Source organism: Phoxinus phoxinus, assembly GCF_949152265.1.
Source record: "Phoxinus phoxinus genome assembly, chromosome: 10".
Taxonomy (NCBI): domain Eukaryota; kingdom Metazoa; phylum Chordata; class Actinopteri; order Cypriniformes; family Leuciscidae; genus Phoxinus; species Phoxinus phoxinus.
In genome coordinates, this window is record NC_136885.1 from 29,383,010 (window position 1) to 29,401,004 (window position 17,995).

At 36.0% G+C, this 17,995-nt stretch overlaps 2 protein-coding genes across 6 annotated transcripts in view; one reads left to right on the forward strand and one right to left on the reverse strand.

The window, feature by feature from the left end:
- Positions 1–9,053, reverse strand: part of atp2c1 (ATPase secretory pathway Ca2+ transporting 1) — a 35,118-nt gene extending 26,065 nt beyond the window's left edge. The window contains exons 1-2 of one of the 2 annotated variants that reach the window (XM_079625003.1): positions 8,912–9,053; positions 151–255 (exon numbers count right to left, since the gene is read on the reverse strand). In XM_079625003.1, coding sequence (XP_079481129.1) covers positions 151–255; positions 8,912–8,935 — 129 coding nt within the window. In that variant the 5' untranslated portion in view covers positions 8,936–9,053. Of the gene's footprint in view, positions 1–150; positions 256–1,824; positions 1,979–8,911 lie in introns of those variants that run through there. The other variant, XM_079625004.1, reaches the window with a different exon arrangement.
- On the forward strand, positions 9,011–17,922 carry ubxn11 (UBX domain protein 11). Of its 4 annotated transcripts, none has more exons than XM_079625013.1 (14): positions 9,011–9,082; positions 9,873–9,990; positions 11,934–11,968; positions 12,231–12,347; positions 12,438–12,535; positions 12,728–12,782; positions 13,263–13,345; positions 13,508–13,798; positions 13,974–14,051; positions 14,754–14,904; positions 15,003–15,106; positions 15,190–15,263; positions 15,367–15,504; positions 16,513–17,922. In XM_079625013.1, the coding sequence occupies exons 2-14, from the start codon at positions 9,917–9,919 to the stop codon at positions 16,664–16,666; spliced, it is 1,452 nt and encodes a 483-aa protein (XP_079481139.1). In that variant the 5' UTR covers positions 9,011–9,082; positions 9,873–9,916; the 3' UTR covers positions 16,667–17,922. The 4 variants fall into 4 exon arrangements, with proteins under 4 accessions (XP_079481139.1, XP_079481140.1, XP_079481142.1 ...); XM_079625014.1 differs by lacking the exon at positions 9,011–9,082 and adding an exon at positions 9,640–9,772 and having other exon boundaries at positions 16,513–17,921; XM_079625015.1 differs by lacking the exon at positions 9,011–9,082 and having other exon boundaries at positions 9,779–9,990; positions 16,513–17,921.
- Positions 17,923–17,995: the final 73 nt, after the last annotated feature.

Genomic DNA, 17,995 nt, shown 5'->3' on the forward strand with positions numbered 1-17,995 from the left:
GGGGAGTTGCTTTTTGTTAACTTCTGCAGCTATTATAGCTGTCAAGAATTAATTACATATCTAATTGCAAATAATTAAAAACAAATGAATAGTTTAATACATTTAGTCCCTTTTTAAGAAAAGATCAAATAATGTGTGACATGAATATACCTGCAGTGTACAGGCAGCCTCGTTCACAGGTAGTTCACTGGCTTTTTTTGAAGTCAATACTGGAACCATGGTCTCATTTTCACAGTGGGGTTGATACTCGGCAAGCTGAAAAAAGAGAAACAAAAATACATTTATTTTAAACAGATTAAAACACAACATCAACAGAGGAGGATGTTAACATCAACAGAAGAGGATGTTAACATCTATAACTGATAACCCATGTAATCTCACAGAGAAAATGTCATCATGAACTAATCTCTCCTCAAAAAAACTTGAGTGCAATGTACGAAAGGATTACAGGACCAGAAACTTTGACCCCTTCGGTGCTGCACATGGAAACAAGAAAAAAAATCTAAGCAAAACACATGGGCTATTTTGACCAGACCAACCAGGCATAGGACGGAAGTAAAAATCCTCTGAAACTTTCTCATAAGCAAAGACTTTCAGCAACAAAAAGCACCATTAGAGCAAGCCACAGCTGTGTCTCAGTCTGACTGGAGAAAGATCGTCCGACAGCAATGATGGAGCCCAACAGATGGACTGGAGCGCATTAGAGAAGAGAATGACATTAAAATCTAGATAGCCATGAACATCAGGTTCAGCCTCACAAAGAGCATTATGAACATCCTTGCAATATCCTATCCTATTTGCTTTGCTGCATATTGATCTGGTCAACTAACCAGAAATATTTTTTCAACACCATCTGCCACACAAACAAACATACAAAGGGTGATTCAACAACAAACAGACAGGCTAAATATGATAGATTTTCAAATATTCTGATGAAAACACGAGCAACACTTGCCTATGCCAAACTTGTGGTCGCAGGTGGTTGCTAAAGTGTTCTGGCTGGTTACTGACTCAAGTCAAAAGACAACACCATTCCTTGTTCAATATGAGTTTATAAGATCGGGATCAGTATGTTTGTTATTTTATATTATATTATACTTTTAAAATATTCAAATATATGCACCCTTGGAGAGCAGAAGAGACTACTTTCAAAAACAAAGAAATCTTACCAACCCCAACATTAAAAAAAAAAAAAAAGTCTATGGCATTTGTGGATTGCTTGGAAAAACAATACACTTTGACTTGTCAAGTATGAGCAATTGTAATGTTAATAGTGGCCAGGCCAGGGTCAAACTACATTCTCTGCCAGTGCCAGTTTTTCTAATTTTAGGAAGTTTCAGCTTCCCTTTGAATAATTATTTACGTTTCCTATACCTTGTGATAGGTAGATGAACAGAAGTTAAGTTAATGAAATGTAGATATATTCTTGGGTCATTCGGAACTACCCAAGGTTAAATGTTCAGAGACTTTATATTCCAGTGCTATGTTTTAAACAAACTAGGTTACAATGGAAAGAACAGAACAACCCAGATGGTTGTTTACATTTTTAGGCACAACATGCAAATCGAAACAAAATCCTGTTGTGACTAGATTCAGGACACGGCTGCAAAACAGAAAATACGCTCAGAGCCCATTCTAAACACTCGGAGAACGTATTTTTAGGAGAGCTCCCCTCAGGAAGGATGTCATTGTAAGTCGCTTTTTGGATAAAAGCATCCGCTAAATTAATAAATGTAAATGTCATTGGCAGGTATCATTCAGGGTGATGCCCTTCTAAATGACGACAGAGAAGAGATCATAAGAGAAGTAGAAAATCAGGGCTACCTTTTACAGTCCGTATCATAAGCATCAAATCCAGCATGAATCTTACAGCGACTTATACATCAGCTTAGCATCTTGAAGTGTTACACATCATTCTTCCTACACTTTCACTCGGCAGTTCCAGCGTAAAGATAAAATGATCTTACTGAAGATCTAGTGAGTCTGAGCCTGAGCGGATTCCCATAATTAAGAGTGGCAACAGCTTAAACCTGGATGAACCAATCCCTTGTTCTCACCTCTCTCTGAACAGACTCTTTAATGAATAAATGCTATCTGAGCTGTCCGGGTCAATTTGCAAAATGATGGTCTAAGGGATGTCATGATTCTTCGATATAATTCGAGTACTTGCCTAAATTTTTAAAAAACCTTGATTGCAATGCAAAATACCGCAAATGGTACATTCACAGATGAGAATCCATGAACCGCATTATTAGACCATTTTCAAAGGCTGCATGACATATTAAAACCATTTAAAAATCATAATATAATAGCATAGTGCTATTGTGAAATCCCAAAGGCTGCGATTCAGTTAAATTTATGCGCTGCGGGTTTCTGGGTGAAGTGCGGTACTCCATTTCTGCATATGCTGCAAGTTAGTGTTGCTTATAACGTCCATCTGGGAGTGCAACGTGTGCCATTTCACCGGATTTGTAACATAAATCACTTATACACCTAAGCCAACACAGGAGAACACATCAATATGTTTCTAAATATGCTACATTGCATGTTTTGATGTCCACATGTTCTTGTTCAAGAATTATACAGTGGCTGCAGCATCGTAAGGTGGCCAAATATTAAAGATTAAGTGGACATTTGAATGAAATGATTGTTGCCCAATATTAAACAACGATTTGATCATGCTGATCAAACAACAATCATCAACAATCAATGTGTAACAACAACAATCACCAGGCCGTTGGTGCCCTCTGCAGGCATTTGTTATAATATGTACGTAATGTACATCAGTTGACTGTTTATGTTATGTTTATTACATTGTGGATTTTAAGAGTGTTGGCCAATAAACCCATATGATTACTTGCTTTTTAAACTTTATTTGACAATTATTATTGCCTCATTGCAATTCTACCCATGTATTTTAAGTCATTTTAATGGTTATTATTGTTCACTTAGGTCTATTTTTATTACCACGAAAATATGCATCCGATTATTTGTCAAAATAATTGACCCGAATACTTAAATAATCCTTAGTGACAGCTCTAAATGGTACTGTACCGTGGTAAATTTTTGTACCATGCAAATACCAGTATAAAATGTATACCACTCAGAAACACCCTGACACTTTATCATTGTCTGTTGTCATGCGCAATTGTCAACATTACTTTTGGGACAGCAGTTTGATTTATCATTTATTCCAAAAGTTTATGCACAATGTAAATATATTTTATATGTTAAAAAAATTGTTATCACAGTGTCAGTTTGTCTAACCGGTCACCCCAAAAAATAAAATAAAATAAAAGTTTAGGGTCGGTAAGATTTTTTAATGTTTTTAAAATAAGTCTCTTATCCTCAATGAGGCTGCATTTATTTGATTAAAAAAAAACAATAGTAAAAACTTATATTGCGAAATATTATTGCAATTTAAAATAACTGTGAATTTTCAGCATCATTACTCCAGTCTTCAGTGTCACAGAAATTATTCTAATATGTTGATTTGCTGTTCAAGAAACATTTCTGTGAAACAGTTGTGTGGCTTAATATGTTTAATACATAAAAAGAACAACATTTATTTGACATTTGTAATACAGCTCTGAAATATTAGTATGTCAATTTTGATCAATTTAATGTGTCCTTTGCTGAATATAAGTATTAATTTATTTAAAAAAAAAAAAAAAAAAAAAAAACTAGATTATCAATTAACTGATGAGCTATGGTAAATTATATTCTTAAATTATATTCACGCTTGTGTTCAATAATAAAAAAAGACAATTAGGAAGCATCATGCCAGGTGTGACGTCATTAAACACCACTGATTCTTGCATATTTAGAAATTTGTAATGTAGGCGAGTTTGAAAACAAATCCAAATTAGATGGTTCCTTGCGCACAGCAAATGTATAGTTTCAGAAGACTAGAAATACTACTTTTCTGGTACATTTTGTCCATCCACTTTCTTTGAATGGAAACAGAAGCTCTGATATTCTACTGGAAAAACTCTTGCGTTTCGAAAAAAGAATAAAGAAAATAACACAGGGTTGGAATAACCTTTAACATTTTTAGAGAAGTAATAATAGCTCAACATATCTCTAACTGTATCAGGAATATTATGTGGCTCTAGCTATTAAAACTAAGATGTGCTATTTGATTAACAGTTTTTCTCTACATTTACATCATGTTTTGATAGAAAAACTCAATAGTAATAGTAAATCAGTTACTAACAATTGTGATATCGAAAGCAAGATCAGCCATTTATCTTCTCACTCAGCTGGCGACACACATCTAAAATAAATAAATAAATCAAGCTTTAATTGTTTTTGCGTCTCCCGGGCCCCAGATCTGGGTCTCAATTACAAACTGTGCCTGGTTCTCCCTCTGACAGAATTGGGCCAAGCGCGGGTTCAAGGCCATACAGACACAGAACAAACTGCTCTCTCAGCGTTCTCCATTAGATGATCGAGACTGATCGTCTGAGGCCGCTGAGAGGCACAAGGTCACATTCACTTTAGCAGAGCCTCCACGGAGTTGAAACCGCACTCTCTCCCATCAACCTCTCTTCACCTTATTTAACTGATCTAGGGTAGGAGCTTACGTATGTGGTATGAAAAGAATCTGTAAAGAAATGCTTAGAGCACAAAAAGGAGGAAAAATGCAGTTCAATAAAACACCCCAGCCCCAGCCTGGGAATCTGACAAGTTGAGCCTTACACAATGCTCCTAAACAAACCAGAACACAAATACGCACGAAAATGTCTTTGAAAGGTCACACCTCTATTTCTTTGATTTTCATCTTTGTCTATGGAAATTCTTGGACTAAGTCGAGGGGAGACCTTTATTCCTTTGCTTTGTGTTATGTTATGTTGTAGTCAGTCAGCATTGTTCCTCAGTACATTTCAGTCCTCCAGTTTGTGAAAAAAGTGTTGTACACGTATCTATTAGAGTGAGAGAGAGCGAGAGCATAATTCTTTTCTCTCTTACCATGTACAAAGCTGAACAGAAGTCGGGTTGGGGCGACACATGGAACATTTAAAATATTTTCAATACTATGAATAGATACAAAATGTTTAAATGTACCAACATAGTGAACACCTACAGACTGTGCCTTAGATATTTTCTGTGTTGTTCTATCTATATGCATGTTTTTTTTAACACCATTCCAGCATCTTTAGCTATTTTCAAGGTAAAACCCATATGCAAGTTATTCAAATTTAAAATAGAAACAAAATAAGATATTTAAGATATTTTTCAAATAAATTTGGATTAACTTTTAAAACTTTTCAAGGGTGTCAATAGAATAATCAATGTTTTAGATGTAGAAATTAATATTACAATCCAATCAAATATGAGCTCCGCCTCTGTAAAAAAAAAAAAAAAAAAAAAAGCATTAGGGGCGCAATGCAAATTTTAGCTAAATTAGGGCATATGAGGAGACATAAGGAGAATACAAAAAATACACAAGGTGATTAAATATTACTGTTTCAAACCTTTTTTATAATTATGTAATTAATTAATGTCCGACTTTAAACTAACATATATATATTATATAAATCCTTTTATCATGGTATATGGTATTAAACCAGTATTGAATTAGGTTTAGGAAAAAGTGTTGTCCACCTAACAGGTTTAATAGCTTTTTTCTTACAAAAAAAAATTACTCTGAACCTTTAAAACAATAGGCCTACACAAAAAATATATAAAGCAAACAAATAAAATTGCAAAAGAACTATAAAGAACAATAGGTAACACTTTACAATAAGGTCGGACCTATTATTTAACTTTAGTTATTGCATTAACTAACATCATCTAACAATAAACAACAGCAAAAATTGTTACAGTAGTTATTCTTCTTATTTTTGTGTTTCTTATTATTATAAGATATTTTTGAAATATCTCAGTATTTTTCATCCATTTAATGGAACTCAGTTGTCATCAAAACGATTTTATTATGCGTTTCAAAGAAGAAAAAAGTGAAAGACTTGGAATGACATTTTGAGTGAGCTATCCCTTTAAGTATTGGTGGAATATTATTAAAAATAGAAATGTGATATGATATTATTGACACAGCCCTACTACTAATAAATATGAAGTTATGAACAGTGGTTATAATGCCCTATTAAGCACAACTAATAAGATTAGAATAAAACATATCCTGAGAAAGAGGTCAATTTGGTGTGTTAGAGACCAAATTAAAAGGAGTAGGCCTAAACCTTGATTCCTTATTTACAAAGCGGATTCAGGATACAAATTCAGCATAAGAACAAATAAAAGATTACAATTTACAATGGAATAAGTCCAGGCTCAGAGATCATACAGTTCAGCGAACACAAAAAGCACTATTGTCAACTTTGAGAGTTTTCTCTGAGAAGAGTGTTGTTGAAACAAGAACAGAGCTTCCCACAGAGAAAGAAATCTTTTTTTCTCCAAAACCAAGGTAAACAAGGGACCAAATATCCAAGCACTGGCTGCTCACAGCGCTCAGTGGTGGGAAAATCGAAAGATTGATTCCACTTGTGAAAATACTAAAACTTTTAGGATTGCATCACAACGTTATACTGAAACACATGCTCCCAACTTCCCAATTCATTTCACAAAAACTTTTGTTCTGAATTTGTTGTTGCATTTGCTTAAAATTCTGCATTTCTGAACAAGACTGTGTTAGGGTATAAAACAAACAGCGACAAAAATCAGTGACCACACACTTCCAGATTTGTCTCAATCTTCAATCAGTCTCCTAAAGCTAATGGGAGCTTCACATTAAGTTAAATGCATTGAATAGTTATATATAGATGGAGCAAGGGCTGCTGGGACAGAAAGCAGTTTATAATCTTCATCCTGGCTGTCCTGACAGTGCCTACAGGCAGAGGCTCTCTGGAACTATTAGATAGCAGAGAGATGTCAGTCCACAAGTGCTGTGAAAAACAGGACAGGGCAGCGGCAGAAAGGGAAATTCAGTGGAATGAGGCGGTCTTCTTCACACACGCAAATCCCATAACACACACATGGAAAGAGCAAATATACCTTACTCATCATCATCATCATCATCCAAGAGGTGACCAGTCAGACACCCGCTAAACTCTCCCTCACCTCCTCAATCACACAGTACTATTGGGTATTACTTAGATCGCAACACTGACCGCCCGCTTTTAAGAATCCACGTAAATACTTGCCCTATTCAATGTCTCCGCAGGGACTTAAAAAAACAGTTCTGAGATTAATTACAAACCTAATTTAAAGCAAAAACAACACAATACACACTGCAACACATGCATAATACGATTTGGCACAATAAACCAATGACATAACAGGTGGTTTCAGATACAACTTGTGTGAAACGGAGAGAATAAAATTCAAGCGAACCTGGTTCACTTCACTTTTGTTCAAAACGCATTTAATAGAATCGTCTCTAATCACACTGAGAAACAACGACTTTCAGAATTTGCTTATTCATACAACCTTTTTCTTAATTAACTAGGCTAACTGAAGGAAATTAAATTAACACAACTTAAAAAAAATGTTTATTAAGACTAAGAATTTATGCAATTTGAGAACAAAAATCACAATATTACATTGAATCTGCACAGGCCTAAATGTGAAAATCTCAATCTGCACAGAAGGTGTGTTCATTTTATGTTATTGTTAAAAACATATCTCTCTATAGATATAAAGAAAGGTGTTTTCCCTTCCAGAAACCTATTTTTGTGCTCTATTATTGCCTATTATATAACAACTAGTGGCTCACAATAAATAGTCACGTGACATTCGACTGGTTTCACTTGCAGGGCAGGCACAGTCTAACGTGACGAGTCCAACAATGCTATAGATCACAATGGACATACTATTGCAACATGCATGTCTGCAAAGTACAACGTCACCTATGGCACGTAATAACTGCGAGAAAAACCTCCTTGATTTCCGTCATTTTATCAGATCAAGTGTTTAAAAATCTTGAACTTGCCTACAATGCTAAAACATGCTGTCAAGGCAGGCATCTAACTAAGTTTTGAGAGACAGCCTACATGAATGCATTGCATTCCCTCTGCCAGAGCACGATGAACTGGACTTTTTGTCATTGGTGCTTGTAAAAGCCTCTAGTCAAACACACCACACAGTGGCAATGAACTTTAAACCCTGCATTAGCCAGTGAACGCCAGCAGTTGGCTGGGGTGCAGTTTAACCACTCATGTGAGGCTTATTTGGTTACTCTGAGGCCTATTTCTCGGAATAATACAATAGCTTGTTCAGTTTGTTTAGGTGCAGATTACAGATGTAGCTGTAAATAACAGCTGAAAAATCAGAGGACACGTTTGACAGGATGTAACTATAAAGTGCGCGTGACTGTATGTCAGATAAACCCGCTAAAATCTATATTTTTTCAATGCTTTACTACAAATATATGTGTTACATACGACCAAAATAAACCAATTCAATCCCTCCTAATTGGCTGGATGTATCACTTATCCTCACTCTCAACTAAAGTTTCAAGCGTCCTCAGCCGGAAATGCGCTTAAGTGCGTCCTACTGGTTTCATCTATAACACTAATACATGTCACGCGAGACGGTTAACTGGTTATTTTGGTAGGACACTGACAGCACAGCACATGACGGCTGACCTTAAACCTTCTCCCGTCGCTTTTCTAGCATGTGTACGTTGCTTCCCGTTGAAGCCGTTAATATGAATGACGTTTGCTCGCCGAGCGCGAGCGGCGACAGCATGCTTTCTGCTAATGTTTAAATCACACCAGCGGGTTTCTAATTATGTTTTAGCTGTGTTTCATGGCATACATTCACACAAAACGTAGTGTGGAACAACGTCTAAACAAACGAGGCTTTGTCTGAGCCTCGCACTGGGTATTTTAGAGCGATATAAAGCCGGCAATGGCTCACGGAAAAAGGAAAAATGTCTTTTCTTGAAACTTACCAGCGGGTCCTTTTTCTTTTGCATCTTCCGTGAGCTTTCGTCGTCGAGTCTGCCTGACGGCCACTGATGGCGTAATCGCGCAGGGCACGCAAAAGGGGCGGGGCGACGGAAAGAGACGTGGGAACTGTCAATAAACAACTCGCTGATCGCAAGCGTAACGTTAGATCGCAAGTAAAAACAATTTCCAGGAATGACAAGTTGTTGATATAGTGTGATTAATGCGTTCATAGAAATACATTACAATCATATAAAGAGTGTCTATTTGCACTGAGAGTAAATGGCCTCTGTCAATAATATAACAAAGTATAACAAGTAGTAGGCTATGACAGCTTCTTTGTCTCTAAAATACAATTGTCTCTTTTTAAAATGTATTTTCACTTAAACAGAAACACAATAATACAAATAATTGAACCAAAATAAATAAAATAAAGTCCAATAATAATAACAAAAACAATCTGTCTGTTTATGGTTACCTAAAGTGAATATCAGTCTAATGTTCTCATGCAGGGTTGTAACGTTATACTTTACAATGCCTAACAGTTTTAGGTAGATAATGCGCTATGAACAACACATCGTTTTTGGGATCTGAAAATGACAGTGTAAAGACAAAGAATTTGTTATCTTTTTTTTACAGTCTATGGTAAAACTCAGAGCCATATGGCTCTGGTTAAACTGATGTTGGTACTTAGGGGAGCAACCAGATCCGCAGCGCCACACAGTGGAGATTTGAATAAGTGAATCTTTCTCGTTACCAATGACAACTGTTCAAACAAACTTCCCAGCACTGAAAACAAACTTAGTTTAGCACAGAAATCCGTGTGTAACTTAAAAAACAAACTAGCCTCAAACTAACTCAAATAGGTTAGCAAATAGGTTGAAGCTGTTTCTTTTCTAAATATCGTGTTCTTGGGGAATTAGGAGGGGTTGTGTTTTACATTGTTGCTACTTTTCTGTATTCTAGACATGATCATCTTCAGAACCGAATAAACTCGTGTTTTTGGAAACATGAGCTCACCGCTGTCCACCCTGAGGAAGAACAAACGAGCTCCTCTACCAGAGATACAGAGTGATGATGATGGGTAAGTGATGACAAAATGCACTTACCCTAGTGAATGTTAAATACTGACAAAAATCATAAAAGCACGTGTATATTTTATGAAAAGCTGTAAGTTAAACACTGACACTAGAAAACATTCAATTATTTTTTAGGAAATCCAACTGTGCTAGAAATGAGACTCTAGACATAATTTTTTTTCTGACTATCACATACACACATTTTTGTATGTTTATGTTTGGGAGCAAATCCGAATATGCAAATTATTTGATATAATTTACATTTGTTGTAGTATAATATATACACATACATATACAGTTGTGGTCAGATATAATGGCACCCCTGGTAAATATGATCACAAATTACAGTAAAAAAATATCTGCATTGTTTATGCTTTTGATCTTTAATTTAAAAAATTAGCAAAAATATAACCTTTCATTGAAGTAAAAGAATCGAAAGTGGGGGGTAAATCACATTATGAAATAAATGCCTTTCTCCAAAACACGCTGGCCATAATTATTGACTTCCTGTTATTAAATAAGTTTTGCAACCTCCTTTTGCCATAATAGCTCTGAGTTTTCTTCTATAATGCCTGCTGAGTTTGGAGGACACCTGACGAGATCAGAGACCATTCCTCCATACAGAATCTCTCCAGATCCTTCAGATTCACGAGTTCATGTTGGCGCTTTTTCTCTTCGGTTCAGCCCACTCATCTTCTATGGGGTTCAGATCAGGGACTGGGATGGTCATGGCAGAAGCTTCATTTTGTGCTCAGTTACCCATTTTTGTGTTGATTTTGATGTTTGTTTTGGATTGTTGTCCTGATGGAAGATCTAACCATGACCCATTATAAGATTTCTAGCAGAGACAGTCAGGTTTTGATTTTTTATCTGTTGGTATTTTCTATAATCCATGACACCATGTATCTGAACAAGAAGTCCAGGACCTCTAGCAAAAAAAATAGGCCCACAACATTAAAGATCCAGCAGTATATTTAACCGTAGGCATGGGGTACTTTTTATCCCTGTTTAGCACCAAACACATCTGGTGGCATTTGTTTTGTTTCATATGGCCATAAAACCTCATCCCATTTGAAGGTCCAGTCGTGTCTGACATCTGAATATGCTGGCGTTTGTTTTTGGATGAGCAAGGAGGATTTTTCTTGAAACCCTCCAAAACAACATGTGGTGATGTAGGGTTTTTTTTTTTTTTTTTTTTTTTTTTTTTTGGCTTTCTGAACCCCAAGGCTCAACTAATCTCTGCAATTCTCCATCTGGGATCCTTGGAGAGTCTTTGGCCACTCAAAGTTTTCTCCTCACCGTGCATTAAGACAATATAGACACACGTCTTCCTCTTCCAGGCAGATTCATAACATCTTTAGTTAATTGGAACTTCTTCATTATTGCCCTGATGGTGGAAATGGGGATTTTCAATGCTTTCGCTTTTCTTACAGCCACTTTCTATTTTGTGATGCTCAACAATCTTTTGATGCACATCAGAACTATATTCTTTAGTTTTACTCATTGTGAAGGATGATTAAGGGGATTTGGCCTTTGTGTTTCCTCATATTTAAACTCCTGTGAAACAAGAAGTCATAGACAATTTCATGTTCCTAGTCACCCTGCTGTGCAAAAAAAAAAAGGTAAATATGAATGGAAATATACTTCAGAGATATTTTACTCGTAAAAAATTCTAGGGGTGCCATTAATTCTGACCACAACTGTATAGCTCTCTCTCTCTCATACCGGTATATATATATATAACCATTTTAAATTAACTTCGATTATTCAATTATGTTAGGTTCCTGTTCTTTGAAAGTCTGCTGTAGCCTTTTATTGAAAGACGTTCTTAAATGTCAACACAATCATATTGCTTTTTTAAAAGTTACTGTGCTCAGTTACTGCGTTACAAGAATGACCCAGACAATCTTTGAAATAATCAGATGTCGTATCTGTTTTTGTGATCTAGGGAAAGAAAGCCTTACAAAGAAAGGTCAGACACTGGTAAGACTTATAGACATTTTACAGTTTCCCCATCTCTCCTAACAAGCAAATGAAATGGCAAGATAAATGTCAAGAGTCACAAGAGTTTGAACTGTTTTCCTAATGCCATACTTTACAGATTATATAAATGGCAGGTTTTAGTCCATATATAATACAAATATTTAAGAAAAGGCAAAGAACACAATACATCAATACAATAAATAAACCATCTGATCATATAAAATCACTTACAGTACATGATGTATACATTTTTATGTTTCAGACTACGAAGCTACATTATTCCGAAACATTTTCCCACAAAACCAGCCAGTGCCACACATCATGGACAATCTTTCCACTGTAAGATCAAAGGTCATGCAAAAGAAGAAGGCAAAAGAAGGTACCATGATTAAATCGACCGAATAAACTAGATGTGTCTTCATCACAACTTTAAATATAGTGTCTTTTAAATCTTCTCTAAATTTCACAGCTCCGCCGAGTGATTCTGAACTGATGTCAAGTATGATGCAGAAGATCAGTCAGCTTGAGAGAAAGGTGAAAACTCAAGCTGTGGATATAGAGCATAAGGTAAGACACTTGCTTTATTCTTACTGCCCTACAGACTCAACGCCTGAATCTGCTTTGCTGTACATTTCAAGTGTCCAAGTTTGTGTTTATAATCATCAGTGTTATGTCGGATGTCTCTGTGTGCACAAGTGATGTCATTTTTCATGTGGCATGTTGTATCGGCACTTCTTTTCCTTACACTTCCTGTTCAAGGCAAGACGAATGGCAGTTCTGGAGGAGAAACTGAATCTTTTGCAAAAGGCAAAAGGTAATCATTATGTGTTAAACAAACAGGAGTTAAAATTGCAGCAAGATTAAGTTATATCACATTACAATATGAACCCATAAAGAAAACACATTATTACTAGATTTAAATACCTTTTAAATCCACCAATTCACCTTACAGTATTGAGAAAAATATAATCATATATTATTTAAAATTGCGATTTATATAATGTAAATTTCAAGCATTTATTGTTGTAATCTATGGTGTTTTTAATAATATAAAATAAAAGTATTTATCGTAATCTGTTCTGATTTTAATAAAAAAATATATGTATCCGTATATGATTCTCATCATTGTTTTACTTTTGTTTTGAGAATCAAATGAGACATGTCAAACATCTGGACATTATTACAGAGCTGAATAGATGCTTTGGGGTTAACATTAAAGTACTAGTTTTTGCTAATACTTTTAACCAGTCATATAAAAGCTTGTCTAAACAAATGTGTTCGTCTCTGTCTTTAGAGAAATCTGCAAGTAATGAGAACCAAGATGAAGAATTGGTTCAAATGTGCCTCAAGCTTCAAAACCAAGTGTTGGAAATGGAGGTGAGGAGCTTTGTGTGATTGTTGTGAGGTTTATAATGACGTTTCCTTCAACCTGTTACTAATGTATGTTATGGTTGGCAGAAAACAATACACAGGTTATCCCTGTATAATTGCAACAAAATAGTTATTAGCAACTCAACGGCATTTTTTCCACCCACACAGAAGTTTCTGAATGATTATGGAATGATCTGGATCGGGGGTTATGACGAGCAAGCCAACAGCCAACTTCCAGCAGTAACTTGCATACGCAAGAGTTTCAAAATGAACTATGACCTGGTCATGCAGAACGTCCAAGACCTGAACATTGTAGCAGGGGAAGGGGAGTCCCATGTGACCGCCATTCCTGGTGGGGCCAAACTCACCCAGAAGTCCTCCATACCTCTTTGGCTCTACAAAAACGGCATTGTCATGTTCAATGGTCCATTCCGCTCCTATCAAGAGCCAACCACACAGGTTCAGTTGTTTTCCTGCTTTCGACTTACAGTGACTTTTCGACTTTTGTTTGTCGACTTACGACAAACAAAATTTGACTACAGAAATACTGTGCGTTTCCTACAGCCAGCTTCGGTTTACTTTAGATGAATGATCAAATTGAGTGTTCCTTGTAAGATCTACCTTCTTGTTGCAGGAATGCATGCAGGACTTGATGGATGGGTTTTTTCCTTCTGAGCTTCAGGAAAGGTTTCCTAATGGTGTGCCCTTAGAGGTGTGTACTGGGAATTTATGCAGTTATCATCATTAGTATCATTTCTACAATTACTATTGCTCATATAGAGTTAAAGATATACCAAACCCCTAACCCTACACTAACATTCAAGTTTTGGGTCTGCAAGATTTTTAAATGTTTTTGAAAGTCTATTATGCTCTCCAAGGCTGTATTTATTTTATTCAATCAAAAATACAGTAAAGTTATGTCATGAAATATACAATTTATTTTTATATTATTTTACATTTTAATTTATTCCTGTGATGACAGCTGAATTTTCAGCTTCATTACTCCAGTCTTAAAGGGATAATTCACCCAAAAACGTAATCACTTACCCACCCTCATGTTGTTCCAAACCTGTACGAGTATTTTTCTTCTGTTGAACACAAAAGAAGGTAATTTTTAAAGAATGCTGATAATCAGGAAATAATACTAATGGAAGTCAAAGGCTACAGTCAATCGTTTACCGACATTCTTCAAAATATCTTATTTTGTGTTCAACTGAAGAAAGAAACTCGTGCAGGTTTGGAACAACTTGGGTGAGTAGATGACAACATTTTCATTTTTGTGTGAACTATCCCTTTAAGTGTCACATGATCCAAGTGTACAGTAGACATGCATTATACATTTTACCAAATCTTGTGACCTGTTGAGAAGACGTTTTTTTTTATTAGTTATAATGTTCTTGAACCACACAAACAGGTTCATGACAAACGGGACGAGGAGTTCGTAGTTAGGCGACCATGGAGTGAGTTTCCTGGAAAAGGACAAACTATAGATGGAGCAAGATGGCAGCCGGTGGACAGATCTGAGCAGACCATCTCCACAGCGCCAAAACAGAGTCAGATACCAGGTTTGAACCTGTTATTGGTACGACTTGACATTAATGTACTGCTACTGTTTTATTGTACTTTACATCTTGGATTTGAATTCATCTTCTGTGGCATTTAGGCAAAAAACTGTCAATGGAACAGTTTCTGCGAAAGCTCCCAGAGACTGTAGTGAAGGCAGGCAAAGTGATTAGTATACGCGACTCAGTGAAGGCTCATCTACAGGTCAGTATAGTCATGCTTCAGTCAGTTCGTTTTAGGGTCGTTCAATCACATTTCCCATTGAACTGAATTTTTGTTTTGTTAAGGGCTTCCCTGATGGTGCCAAGAGTTATTCAGCAACCACTGTGGAAACATCCGCCCTGCAGGCTTTGAGAGAACGGTATCAAAAACCAAACAGAAGAGCTTTAATAGATAGCATAAAAATTGGATTCGAGTTGCTGACTTGAATAATTCACTTTTCCAATCCATGTGGTGTGATTCAGTGAGATAGATTTGACACTATCTGCAAAAGACGTCACCACACTGCGAGTGAAGTCTGAGGATGGCATGGAGACATTTATCATGAAAATGTACTTCACTGAGACTTTTGGAGATCTCCGTCATTACCTGGACATGAAAAGGTTTGGGATACTACTAGCATTTTAAATGATCATAAATACGCTTGAGATGTACGCAACTTGATTTTAATTAACATTCAATTCACAATGAAATCAAAATGTACAATTCTTTTTCTTAATTTTCTTTCTTTTAACAAATTTTCTTAATTTAATATTGCGGTTTATTATAAATGATTTGTCCATGCATTTCATTCTTTTCTTTTTTTTAAATTCAAGTGCCCTCGTAATCTTTTCTGATGTGATGACGTGTTTACTGACACGAGGGCGGGACAATATGTCACTCATTGAATTCACAACAATAGCAAACCCCAATTATCTAACAATCCAATCAATTCCTGAAGGACAAAATCTTATCTTGCCCTACATTTTTTCTTGTTCGAGAAGACATTTCACTTGAATATGCGGCATAATACGAAAGACCATCACGACTTCCATTTCATGCTGACTTTAAAGCCAAATTTTAAAGGGATAGTTCACCCAAAGATGAAAAATCTGTCATTTACTCACCCTCAAGTTGTTGCAAATGCAAACCTGTATGAATTTCTTTTTTTCTCCTGAACACAAAATATATTTTGAAGAATGTTGGTAATCAAACAGTTGACGGGACCCCATAGACTTCCATAGTATTTTTTTTGTCTCATACAATGGTAGTCAATGAGGCCCATTAACTGTTTGGTAACCCATATTATTTAAAATATATTTTATGTTCAGCAGAAGAAAGAAATTCATACAGGTTTGGAACACCTTGAGGGTGAGTAAATGACAGAATTGTAATTTTTGGGTGAACTATCCCTTTACGGCAGCATTCTGTATATTCTTTATACGCACTGCATCTTGTAGATCCGTAGAAATGCAGAAAGAAATGCTTGAAATTGATTCAATACTGAAACGTAACAAATGCATAAAATAATTTTAAAAAAACAATGTATGCAGTCTATAATTATAAGCATAATTACTACAGAAGTTTCCATACTTTTCCAGACAATAATTTGAGCCAATCTATTTTGACAGAGGACCGGGTGCTGAGCCATATGACATCATTAGCGCATTTCCACAGCGGTGCTACGGTGATGACACCCAGACGCTTCTGTCCTGTGGTCTGACTCCAAATGCAGCGCTGCTCCTGCGTCCACAAGCTGCATGTCACAGCCACAACAACACTTAACTAAAACTGAACAACCACTCACGTGATGTTAAATAACGAGCGAGCATCATCATCAGCACACTTTCACAGCATTGCTGACTCCAAATGACTCACTGATCATGCATCAACAAGAATGCTTTAGAAATTGATAAATCAATAATGAAATGTCCAAACACATAAAATAAAATAAAACAATCAATTTGATTAAATTATATATTTTTTAAAAAAAGAACTCTATTTACAATATTTCACCCAAAAATTTTAATTAGCGCATGATTTACTCACCCTCAAGTCATCTTAGGTGTTTATGACATTTCTTTCAGACGAATACAATCGGAGTTATATTTAAAAATATGGCTCTTTCAAGCTTTATAATGGCAGTGAATGGCTGTTTCTGTTTTGAAGTCCATAAAAGTGCATCTATCCATCATAAAAGTGCTCCACACGGCTCTGGGGGGTTAACAAATTTGGAAGCTTGGAAGACCCAGGACATTTTTTTTATATAACTCCGATTATTGTCGTCTGAAAGGAAAATGTCATATAAACCTAGGATGACTTGAGAGCAAGTCAATCATGGGCTAATTTAAATTTTGGGGTAAACTATCTCTTTAAGTTATGATAAAATGGAAAACTTTATTTTTCTGTTATCTGAAAATTAACCTGGATGTGACAATATGCTGTCAAAGTGGTTTATTGTTTGTTAAGCTGAGCTCCCATGTTATTGTAAATATTTCAACTGTTGAACATTACACTATTTGTATACATTTCCAGGGAAATGTTTTAACTTCTAAATTGTCTTTGTGAGGTCAGTTTACACGGAAACATCCTGCTAATTACCAGGTTTGGCTGTTTGAGCTACTCCCATTTTTTTGTAGAATACTACTACTTTTTTGTTTTAATGAAAATGGAAATTTTATCTTTCCTATATTACCGTATTATAATTAACTATTAGAAGTTCTAATAATTTCTATATTACCAAAAGATAATATGGCCAAGCAGGGTGGGGCCGAGAGCCGTGGGAATGGTGTAAGGCCGGTGGCACAGGTGTTAATGAGCGTTACCTGTACGCCACACCAGCCTCGAGTCCCACGGAGGAGCTCCGGAAGGATAAAAGGAGGAGTGACGACAGTGCAGGACCAGGACCAGGCCTGGACTATTTATGTTGTGTTTTATTATGTTTATATGCGGTAGCCGTCCACGAGGGGCTGCCAGCCTGCCGCTTTACTTTAATTTTGTAGTGTCTATCCATTTTGATATTAAAGTTTATGTTGAACGTTCGCCGTTCCCGCCTCCTCCTTCCCTGAGCCTTTAAATCTCGTTACAATAATATTATATGATAGATGACACTGC